The 18,065-nt window shown below is 35.4% G+C and overlaps 1 protein-coding gene across 2 annotated transcripts in view; it reads left to right on the forward strand.

The window, feature by feature from the left end:
* Positions 1-252: 252 nt before the first annotated feature.
* LOC124157540 (vesicle-associated membrane protein 2) overlaps positions 253-18,065 on the forward strand; it is a 32,308-nt gene continuing 14,495 nt past the window's right edge. For both annotated transcript variants that reach the window (XM_046532357.1, XM_046532358.1), the window contains exons 1-5: positions 253-358; positions 1,608-1,746; positions 2,157-2,235; positions 6,471-6,550; positions 12,148-12,199. In XM_046532357.1, coding sequence (XP_046388313.1) covers positions 357-358; positions 1,608-1,746; positions 2,157-2,235; positions 6,471-6,550; positions 12,148-12,199 — 352 coding nt within the window. In that variant the 5' untranslated portion in view covers positions 253-356. The remainder of the gene's footprint in view (positions 359-1,607; positions 1,747-2,156; positions 2,236-6,470; positions 6,551-12,147; positions 12,200-18,065) is intronic.

The following is an 18,065-nucleotide window of genomic DNA, read 5'->3' on the forward strand; positions in this document are numbered from 1 at the left end:
TTTAATTTTCACAGAGACTTTAAGGCACATTTATTTTCCAAAGGATTTATTAATGTGACATGCTAATTTGAAAAAAAAAACATAATTTTGAATTGGATTATTTTATCCAAATGAATAAAGTCTGAATATATGAAAATTGTGTGTTTTATTGATAAGCGAAGATAATATAAATGCATGTCTTACTATTTAGAGGAAAAAATTAATAGAATATAACAAGTGATGCCGTGATACATACTTCGATCGCCGTGGTACGATATCTCGCATCGCCTATCGATACGTATCCATTACGGTGGTTTATCAATACCGAAGGCAGAATCCTCTTCGTGAATTTGAAGCCACCTTACCTCTTCTAAAAAATGTAAGTTGTTTCTTTATTTACTTACCAAGACGTTTAATAAGGAGCATAGAGTGATTTCAACAATCCCCTCCTAATATGTCCTTTCTAATTTCGTTATGACTGGTGAGAACTTCTCCGTGAATAATGGTAGTGTAAATGGCCAAAATTATCGTCGATTAATATTCGTAGATGCTCCGTGACTGATTAGTAACTAGATGATGGTTAAGTGCTAGTTTTTCGTCGTAAATTAGTCTCTAGAGGAAAGCTTATTAGTTTAGTTCAGCTGTAAACGTTTCGTTTGCGACGTTCATAATTAGATTTGTTCACTGTTAATTGATATGACCATTTATTTTGTTTAACGGAAGTAGTTCATTGCTTAGGGAATTCATTTTTTCTTGCTAGTGTCATTTATTTTAGATACGTGAAGAATATTGACAGTTTAAGCCGTCGACCACCCACCCACTCTGTCACACACACACACATACACACTAAGATATATGTATGGTAGTATGACTGGACGGTCTCACCCTTCATTACCATCAGAATTAATTTAGAGGTCTTATGTATGTCTTATGACAAAAAAGTGCCATTTTTTATTTGGTAGTATTAATGTGTAGTACGGTTATGTTCGTCACATAATCGTTACGTACTCATAGCCGTTAGTGCGTCACACCTTACATTATACGAAATTATAGCATATCTAGATGTGGTCACGTCTAAAGGTAATCGATGCATTAGATTTTCATACTTATTTTTATTATTTTTTTGTTCGAAGAGGATTAAAATTTTCATTTTTTGTCACGTTGTTAAGGTCTGCAATACATGAAGATGTGCGGTATGATGCAAAATCGGTCAAATGGTAGAAATAAAGTTGTTAAGTATATTCGTCATCGCTGTTCCGTCGTAATCGAGTATTAGATGATATTACGTTGCTTTTTCCTGTCATGCAAGTCGCAAGATTTAATTAACTGCGTCTAAACTCTATAAAGCGCCGTCGTAAGTACGGACTACATAATTTATAACGTGTGATTCTGGTTACAATTCTTTCTTTTACAACTCTTTAAAGATAGTTCGTAATATTAGTGATCAAAGTAGCTCTTAAACATTCCTTTAGCATCGCTTTTGCATTTCATTGTGCTAGTGTGTTAGTTGATTGGACAAACATTGTGCATCTCAATGAATGGTTGTTATTTCCACGAGTATACACAATTTTACACAAAGCTCTGTCAAATACTGCATGACAGTGATGATGTATGATATAATGAATTAGGTCAGGAGCCGAGGGAGCACCAGCACCGGCCGGTGCAGCTGGTGAAGGAGGTGATGGAGCAATTGTCGGAGGTCCCAGAACACCACAGCAAATTGCTGCACAGAAACGACTTCAGCAGACACAGGCTCAAGTGGACGAGGTGTGAATCCTTTATTTATCATTTTAACATGTAGTTAATTTCTGATTTTAACTAAATCACATATCCTTTATAACATTGGAAATGTGTAGCACTTCCAGAAAATTATTTGTGTTAAAATGCTGGAAATTATTCTGTCGCAATGAATTCATACAAAAATCAATGTCATCTCATTTGTTTGGACGTTAAATCTTACTCTCACATTGTTTTTCAAGAAGTAAAAATTTTGGAAAGAAATAATTTGGAAACCTTTTTTTTACTTGTGACATCCTTGAGCTGAAAATGTATCCCTTAGCTTAAAGTACTAACTTATCAGCTGGCTAACGTTTGTTGTGTTGAGGGTCTAACTCTTCAGCTTGTTATGTTTGCTAATCATGACCTTAAAAAATTTTTACATGCTGCATTGTGGTAAGGTTGTGGACATAATGAAAACTAATGTTGAAAAAGTGCTGGAACGTGATCAGAAGCTATCGGAGTTGGATGACCGAGCAGGTATATTTTTTGTTGAGCTTCTGCTAATTCTTTAATTATTTTTTAGTAATCACTCCACGCACCACACAGGACAATATTATTTTACTTCAACTAAAACAGTAACTAATCGACAGATTAGATGATACAACATGTATCATATAATATTTTATACTCTCTCTTAATTTTTTTTCTTTGGAAACAGTAGAAAACAAATTACATCATTCCACATCGTAAAACATTTCTTGAAAATTACTTCACAGAATTACTTAATATTTTAATAACCATATTACAAAAAAACTGAATCACACATTTACATTTTAGCAAAAATTAAAATTCCTTCAATTACTTGACAATAATACGTTTTTTATGTGCATGAAACTTGAGTCTGTTTAGGGGCTTTGTAAATATATCGGCTAACTGATATTGTGTTGGGCAGTAATTTAATGTCATTACTTTTTCTGACACCTTTTCAGGAATGAAATAATATCTTTCATCAATGTGCTTGCTTTGCCTGTTAAGTTGTCCTGTCTCAATTAGTTGAATAGTGCTTTGATTATCCAGATGTAAACTTACACTTAATTCTTTACCCACCAATTCTTCAATATATATTTTTGCATATATGACTTCCTTCACACACTCAGCTGCTGCAATATATTCTGCCTCTGATGTGGAGAGAGCCACAATTGGTGGTTTACGTGACCACCAGGCTACTGGACCTCCATAGAACATCAGGAGGTATCCACTTGTGCTCTTCCTAGTCTTTAAGACACCTGCATAGTCAAGAGTCAAGTTCAAACTTCTTTTGTACTGAATACCCAGGTTCTCTGTATTCTTTAAATACTTAAATGTTCTTTTAACATTTTTAATGTCTGTTTTTGTTGGATGTGCCAGACTTCTGCTTTCATAGTTGACTGTAGAAGCCATGTCGGGTCTTGTTTTATTCATCAAGTATAAAAGACTCCTAGCCACTTCTCTGTAACAAAACTTGAGAACACTTTTATCCCTTTCTTCCTGCTTGTCAATTCTTTTCCCAATTTGAAGTGGTGTATCAGCTCCCTTGGTATTTTTCGTCTCAAATCCATTTAATATATAATCTGTGTACCCCTTCTGAGATAGAAAAATAGAGTCCTTAGTTTTTGTTACCTCTATGCCAATTAAAACCTTTGGATTATTTCTAGTCTTTGTTTCTAACTCCTTCCCTAAACTGTCCAATAAAAATTGTCTAAATCAGATCCATTTTCTCCTATTATGATCCCATCATTTTCATACACAGCTAAATACAGAGTTTCGTTCTCATTTCTGAATACACACTGCTTTGATTTCAACTGAAAAAGCACTCTGTTGAGTAAAAACTTCTTCAACCTTTGATTCCATTTCTAGGGTGCTTGTTTTAATCCATACAAGGATTTTTCTAAACGACAAATTTTATTTTTGACACTAAAACCGTCTGGCACATGCATGTAAATTTCTTTTTCTATTTCTCCATAAAGAAAAGCTGTTTTAATATCATATTCCTTCATTTTGTAATTATTTTTAGCTGTAATGGCAAACAGTAACCTCAGTGATGTTGTATTTACCACTGGGCTGAAGGTTTCTTCAAAGTCAATTCCTCTCTCTTGTTCACAGCCTCTTAACTACTAGTCTAGCCTTGTATCTCCCATCTTGAGCTTGTTCCAGTTCTATTGATGACATACACTGCAGTATTAACTGCTTCTGCCCAAAATTCTTTGCTCAGTTTTGTATCCAACAGCATTGTTCTAGCTGATTCCACCAAAGTTCTCATCTCTTGTTCAGCTTTTCCATTTTGCTCAGGTTTGTAGGGCACAGATTTTTAATGACAAATGCCCTCATCTTTAAAAATTTTCTTACTTCCTTATTTATAAACTCTGATCCATTATAACTCCTAAAAATTTTAATCCCTTTTCCAGTCTGATTTTTTACGTACTTTATGAAAACTTTCAGCTTTTCTTTCTCTTCGCTTTTCTTTCTGAGAAAATATAGTACTTTGAAAGTGAAATAGAAAGTACATTAGAATAGTACATGGAATAATAGAATACAAGTAAAATAGTACATAGAAAGTGTGAAAGGTCATCTTTCAATAACAGAAAATATTTGCTTCCTCCAATTGGCTATGTCTCAATCAGTCCACATAAATCTACATGTATTAATACACACATGCTTTTAGAGCTACTGCTGCTTGGAGTGAATTTTATTTTTGCATATTTCCCTTCTACTCAGAAACTGCAAAACTTGAGATTGTTTTCTGTAAATGGAATTTTATTTTCTTCTAAAATTTGTTCCACTTGGGTGTAGTTTTGATGACCAAAATATAAAAAATCTATCATGCCCCTCCTTCTAAGTTTCCGATTTCTTTGCCAAATATAACTCATCAGTTAATTGCCTGGTTGTTCGAAAGTCCATTATGTACAATTTACCGGATCGAATTGCTTGTGCACATATTTTACTTTTCGTGTTCTTCAACATGCATTTCTTATCATCGGACTCCAGTTTGTATCCCTTGTCAAGGGCTATTCCCGTAGAAAAAAAGGTTAGTTTTAAGTTCAGGCACATACGAGACATTTTTAAGGATTGTTTCCATCCATTCTTCACTGTTGTTTGCCAGAAGTTTTACCATCCCGCAACCAGCCGCATCCAGCATTGATCCGTCTCCATTTTTTATTTTCTTGGGTTCGCTAATCTCTTGGTATTCCTCCAATATTTTAATTTCATTGCACATGTGTTTTTTTTCTTCTGTTCTTTTCACACAATTTCTTCATTTACTACCAAATTTCTTCATTTACTCGTTCATTGAAAAATGCAGTGGAACTGATGAATGTATTTTTGCTTGTTTTATCTTTCCTTTCTTCATCCTTCAGGAAACGGCATTGCTTAATAAAATGTCCTGGTCTTTTAGAGTGATGTCACTCTTTTTGATATTTTGATCTTTCTCGGAAATAACAATTCATTTCTTCGTGGTTGTTTTTCTTACATATACTGCAAAACAATGATTCTGTGATTACATTTATTTTGATTTCTTCAGTATTTCGTTTCCGCTCTTAATGCTGAGTTCTGTATGACTGTTCTGTCTTTCGTGGTCATCTTCAATGCTGAGTTCTGTCTTTCATGGTCTCTGACCCCCACGCGGTGCTAAAGTTTTGATAATCAGCTGGCAGCACACTAAGTATCTTTGTTATTAACATGGTTTCATCAATATTTTGCTGTAGCATTTTAAGTTTGTGAACTATTGATTGGATGTTGGAAAGATTCGTCATTATATCGGCTCTCTTCTCGAAATGGAAATTGTAGAACTGTTGCAGTAGATTACACTTCTGTTGCTCTGTATCGCATTCATATATATTCATTAGGGTTTTAAGCATATCATGGGCAGTAACACAAGACAATATGCACCATTATCTTTTTATCAATAGTCATTATTATATACTTTGGCATCCATCATCTTCCAGTGACATATGTCTTTTTCATCTTTCACGTCAGCCAGACGTTGAATTCCATCGACCACGTCCAGTAGACCACTTGCTCGGAAGAATATTCGTGTTTGGAACTTCCACAATTCGAAAGTTTCAGCTCCTTTTAGTATTTCAATGTTTGATAGATCTTCTTTCATTGTTGACAGGTTCATTCTTTTTTAAAATCCTCTTTTAGTTTTTTAAATGCCAATATTGTCTTTTCTCTGTCTTCTATTTTTTGCGTTTTCATCAGAATCTAATCATTTGGTGGAAATAGGTGCCTGGGTCCTTAACATGTTGAGCTGCTGTTAATTCTTTAATTATTTTTTACTAATCGCTCGACAGATCACACAGAACAATTTTATTTGACTTCGACTAAAACAGTAACTAATCAACAGATTAGATGATACAACATGTATCATATGATGTTTAACATTTTTACAGGATTGACCGTATGTTGCAGAATGGAATCATTTTTAGCTACAGAGTATTTATTTAATATAAGATGTGGTTTGTTTGGGACATTATAGCACCCATTTCAGATTCATCCCACAATGTTATATTGATAGAAAAGAAATCAATGAAATTAATTCTCAAAGTACTTCAAAGTATTTATATGCACGTGACATCAGTCTTTAGTGGCATTGCGTTAAAAATTTTAGAAATGCTGTAGTTAATGTTTCAAAATAGGTATAAAAGTGGTTATCAACAGGTGTATCTTCCAGCCTTGCATTCTGTAGTAGGTACTTTATGCTTGGCAATGACAATTTTTCTTTCTCATTTTTAAAGATGCATTGCAACAAGGTGCTTCACAGTTTGAGCAGCAGGCTGGCAAGTTGAAGAGAAAATTTTGGTTGCAAAACTTGAAGGTGAGTTGATTACTGAATTAAGATTTAAATGTGGTTGATCATTTGTTCGTGTTTATCACTTACTCCTATTGCATAAGGGAGTACAAATTGAATCAAACCTCATTTCTGTGATGTGTGGAAGTGTTAGATGCTTGACAAATTCATAGAAAATAAGAAATGTCCATGCTTCATCAATTTAATTATGTCTCCTTAAGTACGAAAAGAAAGGTCAAATTCAAGTCCATTCTGGCATTTCACTCTGCCAGTTGCACATGGTCTATCTGTAAGGGGATGTGTTTGTTGCTTATCGAAATTATTCCAATTGGTTTTGATTCTGAACTGTTGATTTGTGGTGCTTTCTATAGGATTGTAAATTGTTTTGCGGGAAAATTTTCTCTGTGAGGGTTCTTATTTCTGTTAGAATAAAAATTTTCAAGCACAACAAATTGCAGTGAAACCTCAGTTCATGTAAACCTCTTATGGAGACCTCTGGCTTAAGGACAACTCAATTTCCAGGCAGAAGGATATGCATTTGCGTAAGGATTGAACTTCTTATATCTAGAAACTCCCTCTTTCGGACACAGACACCTTTTTGGGCACAATTCTCTCTTTTATGGACACCATTGCCCTGGGTTCTCTGACCCATGTCTCAGAAATTGAAAGTTTTTCCCTCTAAAATTTGCATTTATGAATCTATCTATTTATAATCTATGGGCGAAAGCTAGCAGAAATGGGAAGATACAACAATAGGCTTATGAGGGAATGATTGAAAGGTTGCACTGGAATGCATTCTTGGAAATGGCAATCTGAAATGAAAGATCACCAGACATGTATAGGACCCTCGACCAAATGGCTGTCCATGAGTTATTAGCAGCAGTCTATAGATAACACATCTCACAGAGGGTGAATCAACAAAAGGGTGTCCTGGAATGAATTTTGGGAAATGCTAATCCCAAATGGAAGGAGTACCTCATGTAGACCTCAGTCCTGAGGGTAGCGGGACACATCCAAGGAGGCCTCCGTTAGACAAATGCATTAACCAATCAGGGTAATTTGCAAATTCATAACCCATTTCCAGTAAAAGAAGCATTAGTCAGTTAGGTATGGCTTGAGCCAAATAAGGCATGGTTTTTGGGAATAGTTACCATGTCTGTCAGTTGTTTTCCTCATTCTCATTCCAATATTGTGGATAATATTGTTTTAAGGCTTTTTATGACTTCAAGACCTATTCGCCGTTGGCAGTCCATTGTTTGCTCAATGTTTATCCAGCATCTACGTGCCAAATATCAAAAGAGGAAGACCAATATTTATTTAGCAGTTTCCTCAAAGGTCCTCTCCGTGACTCATTTCTGGAGAAGTCTTAGCTGAGAAGCACAGGAAGAGCCAGGGTAGTGTAAGGAACCACTAATGTCTTAGGGATTTAGGGTTCCATCTGAGTAAGAGGTAAAACTGAATGTAATGACTAGAAACCTAGCTTCATCTATCTTCATTAACTTGATCCCTCCCCTATGGATTTAAGCACCACACTTCTGCATTCCAAATCAAATATCTATGAATATGATATAAATCTCAGTCCTTGAATCAGTTGTGTATAGGAAACCTTAACCCAAGTGGACTCACTCACCAGCAGCAATTCACAATGATCTGTTCTATTCTGTTAGTACATGTTAAATTTTGTGATTTTTTAATTATATTTTGGGGCCTATTACGAACGAGCGGGCGGTACGCTACCGCCGGGCGGAGTTTTCGTTCGGTATACGGTATCATACCGCCCCTTGCGATTACGAATGGGACGGTCGGCAAGTCACCGCCGGGCGGAGAGTACGTGTCAGGGGGTCGGTAAGGAGCGTAAGGAGCGATGCGGCGGAAGTGACGTTTGTATGAAAAATTCTGAGCTCCTTCAGCCCGAAAATGGTGTAGCCAATGGCAAGGGCGTGCGGTGTTCCAATTCCGCGGCAACTGTTCCTAGCAGACGAATATTTCGGCAAGAGTTGTTGGCAGTCGATAAAGACAATTAGTGGTATTTATGGATTAATAAGGATGTGTCCTTCGTTAATTCACCTTAAAAGTTTGACAAATGAACGAATTTTGCTCCTCAATTCTTACTTATAGGATAAAAAGTCGAATAAAACAATAATTAGCAGTGACTTGCGGAAGATATCATCAAAAAATCACGTATGAGCAGTCGCAGGCAGTGATAAATTGCATGGCAGACCATCGAAAAATTACGATAGAAGTGCTTTTAAGGCCAACGGGCAAGGTGAACCACCAATTCCATTAGATATTTGACCGAAATGCCCATTCTTAAAAAATATATGAAAATCCACCACGAATACTTAGCTGGAGACCCTTAAGCCGATGTCCCACGGTCAAATTTGCGTCAAAATATTTGCATCAAAATTTGATGCAACTGACGCGCACCCTGTCCCACGGTCAAAATTTTGTCCAACTGGCTTTTGGTCCTATCCATTTGTACAAATCACCGATTTGTACAAATGGATAGGACAGGTTCTAAATTTTCATCCAATTGGATGAAACCGACCAATCACAGAGCCTTTGACAAAAAAGCATCGCCAAGCGCTGACACACAGGCCAAATAGGTTAAACTTATTTATCGTCTGCATGAGTATTTTAATTAATAGTTATGTATATTATGGACACAAAAATAAAATTTGTTGTATTCCACACAGTATGCATTAAAAACCCAACCGGTTTCCACCTTTTCAGGTCGTTATCTTAATCGTAAACCTCTAGATAAGGACCTGAAAAGATCGAAACCGGTTGAGTTTTTTCATTAGTATTGTATGGAATACTAAAAGGCTTAGTTTTAAATTTATAATATCAACATACCACGAAGTGAATTCACAAAACATTATTTCAAATATATATATACGTTCGTGATCGTCTATTTCATCGCCTGGTGTGGCCCTAAAGGTAAATATGAGCAAAAATTTGTCTTAGTGATAGGCGATGGAAGCTCTCAACTAGGAAATCCGTAATAATCAGATGATCTTAAATAGAAAGGAAGCGATCTTTAGAATCGCAATACCAGGAGGGATGTTCTGGAAATAATAAAAGATTTACTTAAGGTATCGAGGCCGAATTTTACGCTTTATGGAAGGCATACAATGCGAGCGAGCAGCTGGAGAAATGACTAATATGAACTGACGATTGTACCTGTGAAACACTACAGCTGCCCGTTTCTATTACTATGATTATAGGATAAGGACCTTATTTTAGAAACTGTTAGATTAGGAGAGAAAAATGTGATTTAAATGCACGCTTACAGCACTATTCATAACATCTCCTCAACCACAATGTCCATCATTTATTAATAACATTTTCCTCGCGGGAATAAACTGCCTCACGTTTGTATCCTGGCGTTTTATTCTGCCCTCAACCTTGCTGATAAGGGACATGAAAATATCCTGACTTGTCGTCAATTATTATCGATAATAAACGGGAACATCGGCGACCAACTCCTTCTCCAACATGTTTAGCATGCTTATTCCAACGCTTTCATACCCCTTTTCCAGCCAAGGCCAAGTTCAGCATTCCTTCTGTTTTCTTTTTTTCGCATCTTAAATGTTCAAGAGGCCTGTTCAAACAATTTCGCCTGCTTAAAAAGAAAGAATCCTCCACCTCCACAAGTTTCCTAGTTGTTTACATAAATATCGTCTTTCGTTTGTTTTTGATAAAAATGAGATGCATCGTGGGACACCCCCAGTCCAGTTGTATCAAAATATTTGCATCAAAATTTTTGGACAAAAATTTTGATCAAAATATTTTGACGCAAATTTGACCGTGGGACATCGGCTTTAATCACAGACAATACGACACTCAACATCTGTGAAATGACAAAATATCTGTTGCTCTGCATTCCTTTCGTGTAAGTTACGGGGTTTGGAAACTTAATGCAAATTCAGAGAACAAGAAAGGCACTTTTTAAAATAACGAAAAATAACTTTTTGGCTGTTATCTATGAAAAGCAATGGAGAATTAAAAAACACAAGATATGCACTACTGGTTACAAGAAAATTTTATTTCAATATAATGTCACAGAGTTTCACCATTTCTTTGGTTTATTCACGGGTACACAACCACAGCAAAACAGTTTGCCCACAATAAACATATGAGATCGCGAATCGGTTCCGCGGCAATCACACACACAGGCTACAACTTATTTCAATATTTAAGGTAAAATCCACAATCGATACAAGCTCACACCATTATAAATAATGGTAAATAGGATCATCAAAAACTGGAAGTCACTACCATTCTTATATTCATCACGTAAACCTTACAATGAAGAGCTCGCTATGATGAAAACAACTATTTAATCACTGATTTTAAGCCTCAGATTATCCCACGCAAGTGGCACAGGTAACTTTTCTCACTACAATTCCTTGGTACGATTGATATACTAGTATAAACAAATTTCACACATGGCTTTGAACTTGATAGCTTGGTCGTGAAATGTAATCTCTGCGGTGAATGAGGAAGGTAAAAACGCCACTGACAATTTTTACATTACTATCAGACACTTCTCGATAGCGTAATACCACTGTTTACAAACCAATCACAATGGAACACTGATAATTACAGATCTTGGCAGATATTTGTCAACCTCGTCAAACTTGTGCATTACAACCACTGGCACTGTGATTAACGGTAGTTGTCACGTTGAAAATAACACTATTTTGAAACAAAAGATGTTCGTAGAAATCTCCAAGCAGCGAGCAAAAGTAGTATTCACCTCGCTATACAAGAAGTTGTCACGTTGAAAAAATAATATTTTGCCACAAAAGATGTTCGTAGAAATCTCCAAGCGGCGAGCAACAGCTGTATTCACCATACAATACAAGCACAGGCAGTCCTTAACGACGAATTTTCCGGTACCTATGAAGAAATGGAAGAGGTTTGTGCATATAAAAACATAGCGGACATTAAAAAACATCCAAATTGTTCTAATTAAATAAATGAATGAGGGTCAACTTACAACCAACGTATCCATCTCCTACGGCCGTGGCTCAGACTGCTACAACGTTGTTATATGGGTATTATAAATGTTTTGTTCAACTGCTCCAGTCGGCTCCAGTTTTATATTTTATACGCTTACTCAGACATTAATATTATAAATAACACAAAATATGATAACTTCCGAGTCTCTATCGTCGGATATTTTGTTTTAAAAACGCCAGCTCGACCCGAAAAAGGTAAACAGACGTCCGCCATTAGGGGGTCGGTATCTCACCACCGGGGTAGCTGGCCGTGGTATCATACCGACCCCTAAGCCGTGGTATGATACCGACCGGTGGCCACTCGTAATCGCTCGGGGGCGGTAAACGCGCTTCGGGGCGGTATGATACCGCAGGCGGTATCTCACCGCATGCGGTGAGCCGTTCGTAATAGGCCTCTTTATTGTCATAAATATGGCATTAGATAATTGGAAATTTGGGTATCTTACACATTTTGCTTTGTGATGATTTATCATATTTTTTGTTAAACGAGCTTTTGAAGTGGTGGAATGGAACTGACTCTTTGTTTATAGTGATATTGGGACAGAAAGAATGTTTATACTAATTTGGATATTGATGCTTAATTATGCTCTTTTTTAGATGATGATTATCATGGGAGTCATTGGCCTAGTAATATTGGCCATTATTGTGGGTAAGTAAATTATTTTCAGCCATAGAAAATAACAATCATAGGCAATATCTTGAGATTTTAAGTTAAATCAAAGTAGTTAAATCAACATTTTTCTTATTTTTGATATTGTGTAATTAGCGTTCCAACTGGAATCATATGATACTTAACGTCTAAAGTTTGTCTCTCAAATGATCTCTGTCCTTCCGTATTCTATATTCTATTCCGTATTTTTAACAAAAGCTTTTCATGGGTACAGTTTTCTTATTCTCATACTATCTATTTTTTCAAGTTATCGTGTAATGTATTAAATGAACCTTTTACTCTTATGTTGATGCATACCAATATTATAATAAGTATATTAATGTAAGATTATTATTTCAGTACAGCATTCTCTTGAAAATTACCCTTCATACTAATGTTATGTAGTTATTTACGAGCATTTTGACACAGATTGGTTCAAGATATGGTGGGAATCAACTATCCAAGGACCATATTTGGAGGTGTACCCTTTCTGGGTTCTCCATCTTCTGCTGTGATTTAATTATTCGATAATTGATTATAATTTTAATCCATTAGTCTTAATGCATAATTTATTTTAGACATTCCTAATTTTCATACTAGGTTTTAACAGTATATTATTTCTACTGGATATAGTAAAGTTACTTTCCTAGGTTCACTGGTTTGGTTATATGATGTGTTGCTAATAAATTTTCATGGCTAGCAGTACCTAATTATCATTTTTTATCATACATTCAAAGCTCTAGCTTCTTCATCCTTTTACTAAGCTTGAACCTTAATCTCATTCTGTCAAATTGTTTTCTCTAAAGCATGAGTCTTGAAGCTACATATTGACTTCTTGGCACCCTGTAAAAATTTAATAACTTCAACAAGCATGATTGGTTTTTCAATATTACACATATAGCGTGGGAAAGGTCTTTACCATTGTAACTTATGTTTCTGACTAACACCACAAATTAAACAGTTTTATTTCCTGTCTGTGGGTGGTTTTATTTTGGAAGTAGTTAATCTTTCCAATTGAGTTTTTGTGTTCTACATAATTTGATAATCTTTCAATAGGTTACTTTGTTATTACATTTTCATAGGGTGCTGATAAGTCACACTAATAGGTCTATCATTGTACTGTCATTCTTCTTACCAACACTGGAAGACATGTGATGCATATTCAGGATGTTGTTATGGTTTGATGTGAAAAGGAAATTTTAGGATGGTTTTGCTTGTGAGTGTGCTTTTCTATGTTGGCTATGATTGGTAATGTTCCTCCCAGCTATTTTCAACTGTGGCCTGTATTTCTATCCTGTTGTATATCCATTAATGTTGCTTATTTTGCTGATCAAGTGTGCCCTTGGCCATTGCATTTGTCTCTGATTACATATTTAGCGCTTAAATGCATCTTACTTGGGAAAATATTTATGTACCCCTAAGGAGTGAATCAAGGTAAATATTCTTTGGCACAATGCCTTCTCACAAAGTTTCCGTTCCTATTGCCTTGGTGAGTCTTGAAGTACCACGATGTTATTATTTTGATCAATTGGTATTGGTATCCTTCATGGGAATGTAACAGGTTAGGATAAAGTGAATTTACGTAATCATCAGATGGTAATTAAAATGGCTATTGACTGTATGTTAGTGTGTGTGCTGTAGCAATACCATCAGAATTAGAAGGCCTAAGCACTTAATTGTATTTCCATCCCATGAGGTCATCAAATGTCTGCTCTGGCCTCAGAAATTAGTCTTGCTTGAGTTAAAATGCAAGTTCTCGTTGAGAAGTGGAGAAATCACCGAGAAATTTAAGTGAAATCTGTGAAAATTATGGTCTAATTCTCACTCATAAGCTATCAAGTCGCCATGTCAGATTAGTAATAAGCGTGGAACCTCTCTTTAGTTAACGTTAAAAAGTCTTTGATTTGGTTCAGGGAGGCTGAGGTTAAAGAAAAATCACTCCAGAAGGCCAGAATAATTGGATATTTTCCGCTTACCCTATTGATTATCTGGTAAAATTACTTGAATATAGTGCAGTGAATATTAGTCTTTTATCAAACTATCTCAATTTTGGTTCTTAAAATGAAAGAATGCATCGGTTATAAAGGCTTTTGAGGTTTGTGCAAAAATTAATGACTGAAAGTTAGGCAAGTTTTTTGCCAATATGCCAATGTTTATTTAAAATTAAAATTTGTGTTCACATACTGATTCACTCACTAAAGTTTATTTTAAATAAAAAAAACAATTACTCACTGATGGCAGTTATTGTGAAGTGGTTTTTCTTCACCTTAAAATCCTAATAGAGGAATTACAAGGGACCCACAGTCATGAGGTGTGCTCCATCAATCAATTTGTTGGGATGGCAGTGTTCTGCAGTAAAAACTGAAGTGTTAAATTTTATGTCCTTACTGAGTGGAAATTCTTAGTAGACTTCCAAAATTTTTCGTTCACTAACCATTTTCTTCTTGCGGGTCCCTTGCGTATATACCTTGACCTATAGTAGCTACCAGCTGAAGCAAGGTGGGAAACCAGCAGGCATGCTGGCCACGCCCTTCCCACTGACAGAATGCATTTGGAAGTGGTTAACAAAACTGATAAAGAAGGGCATAGTTGATGGTTTAGTTTTGTTTTTAGTTTCAGGGATGCTCTAGAACTTGTGATTCAAGGCTGCATTTTTTAATCGTAATGCTTATTAATTGGCCTTTGATCCTTTCATTTAAGATTTTTTAAAGTGCCAATACTTCATTCAGATCATTGAATTCCAATAGTTCTATCTCAATTTTCAATCACAGGATTAATTTTTTAAATATCTCAACCTTGCATGAACACAGAAAAGATGGTTTTAAAAGAGATATATTATCAAACCTATCACAAAACTTTCTTGGTAGGTACAGCATAGTCAATCGGTGGTAATCTCCCTTTTTAATGTGCCCCTGGAGGAAAAGTTAATTTTTTTAAATTGTGCTTGGGTTTGAAAGATTGAACACTCATAAATTGGCTTCAAGACCTGGTTTTTTTGGTCAAGGTACTACCTCAAGAGGACTTGGTATGCTACTAATCTATTTGAAACAGGACTCAATTCTCCTAGTTGACTCTCAAGAGAGCAGGTAATTGAGAAGAGTGTATTTGCACCATAAGCGAAGGAAATTTTGGGTTTGCATAAAAATATTACTGCTGTTAAAAAGTAGTTATGTACAACCATTTGATGATTACAGGTGGTCCCCTTGACACACAATGCATTCATGAAAACATGTACCAAAGTCAAGTACGACAGTCGAACCATTGAGTTCCATACTAATTAGGGGTTATATTCCAAAAGAGCAAAATATGCATACTAAATCCTTATATTTTCTCAGATTTTATTTTTATTAACTAATATTTAGTAATAAATAAGAAAAATTCCTCACGTCATGTAATCATTTTTAAAATATGCAGAAAATTTATAAAAAGTTAAAAAAAAAACTGAATTCTGTTGGGTACTGAGTGAAACTTCCTCTCTGTTTTTAAGTTGACATTCCACTTATATTGGCCACTATAAATGAAAAGATATATAAAGAGGCATAACAAAGTTTAATTGTTGAACCCTCACTCTTGATACCTTTAAAATTTTGCATCAAAATTCCTCGGCGGGTGACATCTTGTCACAGCGTATCTAGTGATCACGTATCTTTTGCATGTTGTTCAGAATAGACATAAGAAATTCGTATGATATTTTGTGCAATATGGTTGCGGAAGGTGTAAATGTCTTACATGAATTTAGCAGCTTTCAAACAAAAAGCACAATTAGAAAGAAGCACTTTTATTTATGGTGAAATAAAAACACAGTACTATTCCACAACCTTATATTTTTGCAGTCTACTAGTTTCAACGTTGACACCGTCATTATCAAGACTAACATGTTAGTCTTGATAATGACGGTGTAAACGTTGAAACTAGTAGACTGCAAAAATATAAGGTTGTGGAATAGTACTGTGTTTTTATTTCACCATGAATATCTCATCGTTCCACCAAGTAACGCCTAAATCTGTTCACTTTTATTTATTAATTTTATTGAAGGTCTTTTGACATTGCCTAGTCAAATGTTTTGAATAATCTCTCCGATGAAGGCTGATCTACAGCTTTCTTATTCTTTAGATAAAGGAGCCTTGAGCAGTCAGTATCTCTCTCAAAAAAATGACCTTGATTGAAGTCACTCTGCCTTCGATCGTTTACATTCATAATGTCAGCATATACTGCCATATGAAACAGAATGTTGGATGCACAGTAAACATTGCAGGAATTTAAAAAAATTACATGGAGACAAATTTTCAAAGTCCGAGTTTAGCCTATGGAAGTCAAGTGAAAGGTGTCAATTTGGAACATAAAAAAGTGTGAATTGTGCGGAACTTGAGTTTACGAAAGTTGAGGACTGCCTGTACCATTTTTTTGGAATGTAGAGAGCACTGCCAAAAAATGCTGACTAACCTGGTGCTGTTGTATGTAATGGATTTGAATTAATTCCTTAGCAATTGCCTATTTGATAAAAGGCTGTTGCTAATTCAGAGGTAGCTTTCCATAGTAAAATTTTGTTCATTATCCTGAGATTTCTTCGGGATTCATTTTACGAAAACAGATATGTACTGCACCCTATTGGAATAATTGTTTACTTCTGCAAGTTATGCACTAGCAGTGCTCAGCCTGGAAATAAAATCCCTTGTGTGTTCATGGTAGGGTTAGGCTATTCTTGTCGTGTATCCCAATTTGCTCCAAAAAAGTTCCAAAATGATGAGCCCTCTCAACGACCATTACGAAGCCGCATTTCTGCAATTGGTGTTAGTATTCAGATGCTTCATTGGTTCCCATATTTGTTATTTTATCAAGATGATAATACATTTCATAATGGTGAAGGGGGCATTCATGTGTTGCATAAGCACTCCTTGAAGGTGGATATGAGTAGTGTTCTCACTTCTGGAAATTTAGAGAAATAGCATTTTATACCCTTCAAAAGTGAGGCAATGTATCTTTCAGATAATGTTGCAATGTATCTTTCAGATAATGTTGGCTGTTGTTTGGGAGTTGTAGACACTGCCATCAAAACTATGCAGGATTCCTGCTTGAGTCTTAAAAGGGCACCATTTGAAAAATTCCCTCAACATGAATTAAAACTAAAATCTTTTTTTTCCGTGAGATGGCAAAATCAAATGATAGTGAACTAATGTTCCTGTAACCATTAGTTGGGATACGGACTGTGAAAACTTGATAATATAAAGCAGGATTTCATGATAATTTAAAATGTCAATAATGCAATACAAAGCTGTCCTTCCCAGAGTAATATCCCAGTGTAATTTAGAACTCTTTCAGTCTCTAAATATTGAAAGTAAGCATGGTTTCAGATATAGCCTTTTTTACATTGATATTATGCCTCTCGAAAAAATTCAGTCTCTTATTGATGTTGCCATTTCTAATTTCATCTGTTAATAAGTAATTGTCTGGTATGGGTGAGATTAATTTAATGATCATCTAATGGTGATGGTCTTCTGGAATGGAAAGTGGTAACTGGTTGTGTAGTGGAAATCAATTTGTAAATGTGTTTTTCGTCAACAAAACATCAAATCACCGATGTTGATACCATCTGGTGTAAGAGATTATTTTTCCTTAGAGTTTCTGGCAAAGTGCTCTACCAGTTACAGTCAAAGAAACAAGGATAAAACTTTCAGATAGCAATAATACAGATAACTCAAATTGTACCTAGTTGGAATACAGCATACTCCCGATTATCAGGGCTAATGATGGGGAGAGGTGGCACAAATATTTGGAAAACACTAATAATCCAATCTTTCTCTTTTATTTCATGTATTTTTCATAATTCATGTACATCAAACAATTTATTATTATTTATGCACATTGT

This window comes from Ischnura elegans, chromosome 4 (assembly GCF_921293095.1).
Source record: "Ischnura elegans chromosome 4, ioIscEleg1.1, whole genome shotgun sequence".
NCBI lineage: Eukaryota > Metazoa > Arthropoda > Insecta > Odonata > Coenagrionidae > Ischnura > Ischnura elegans.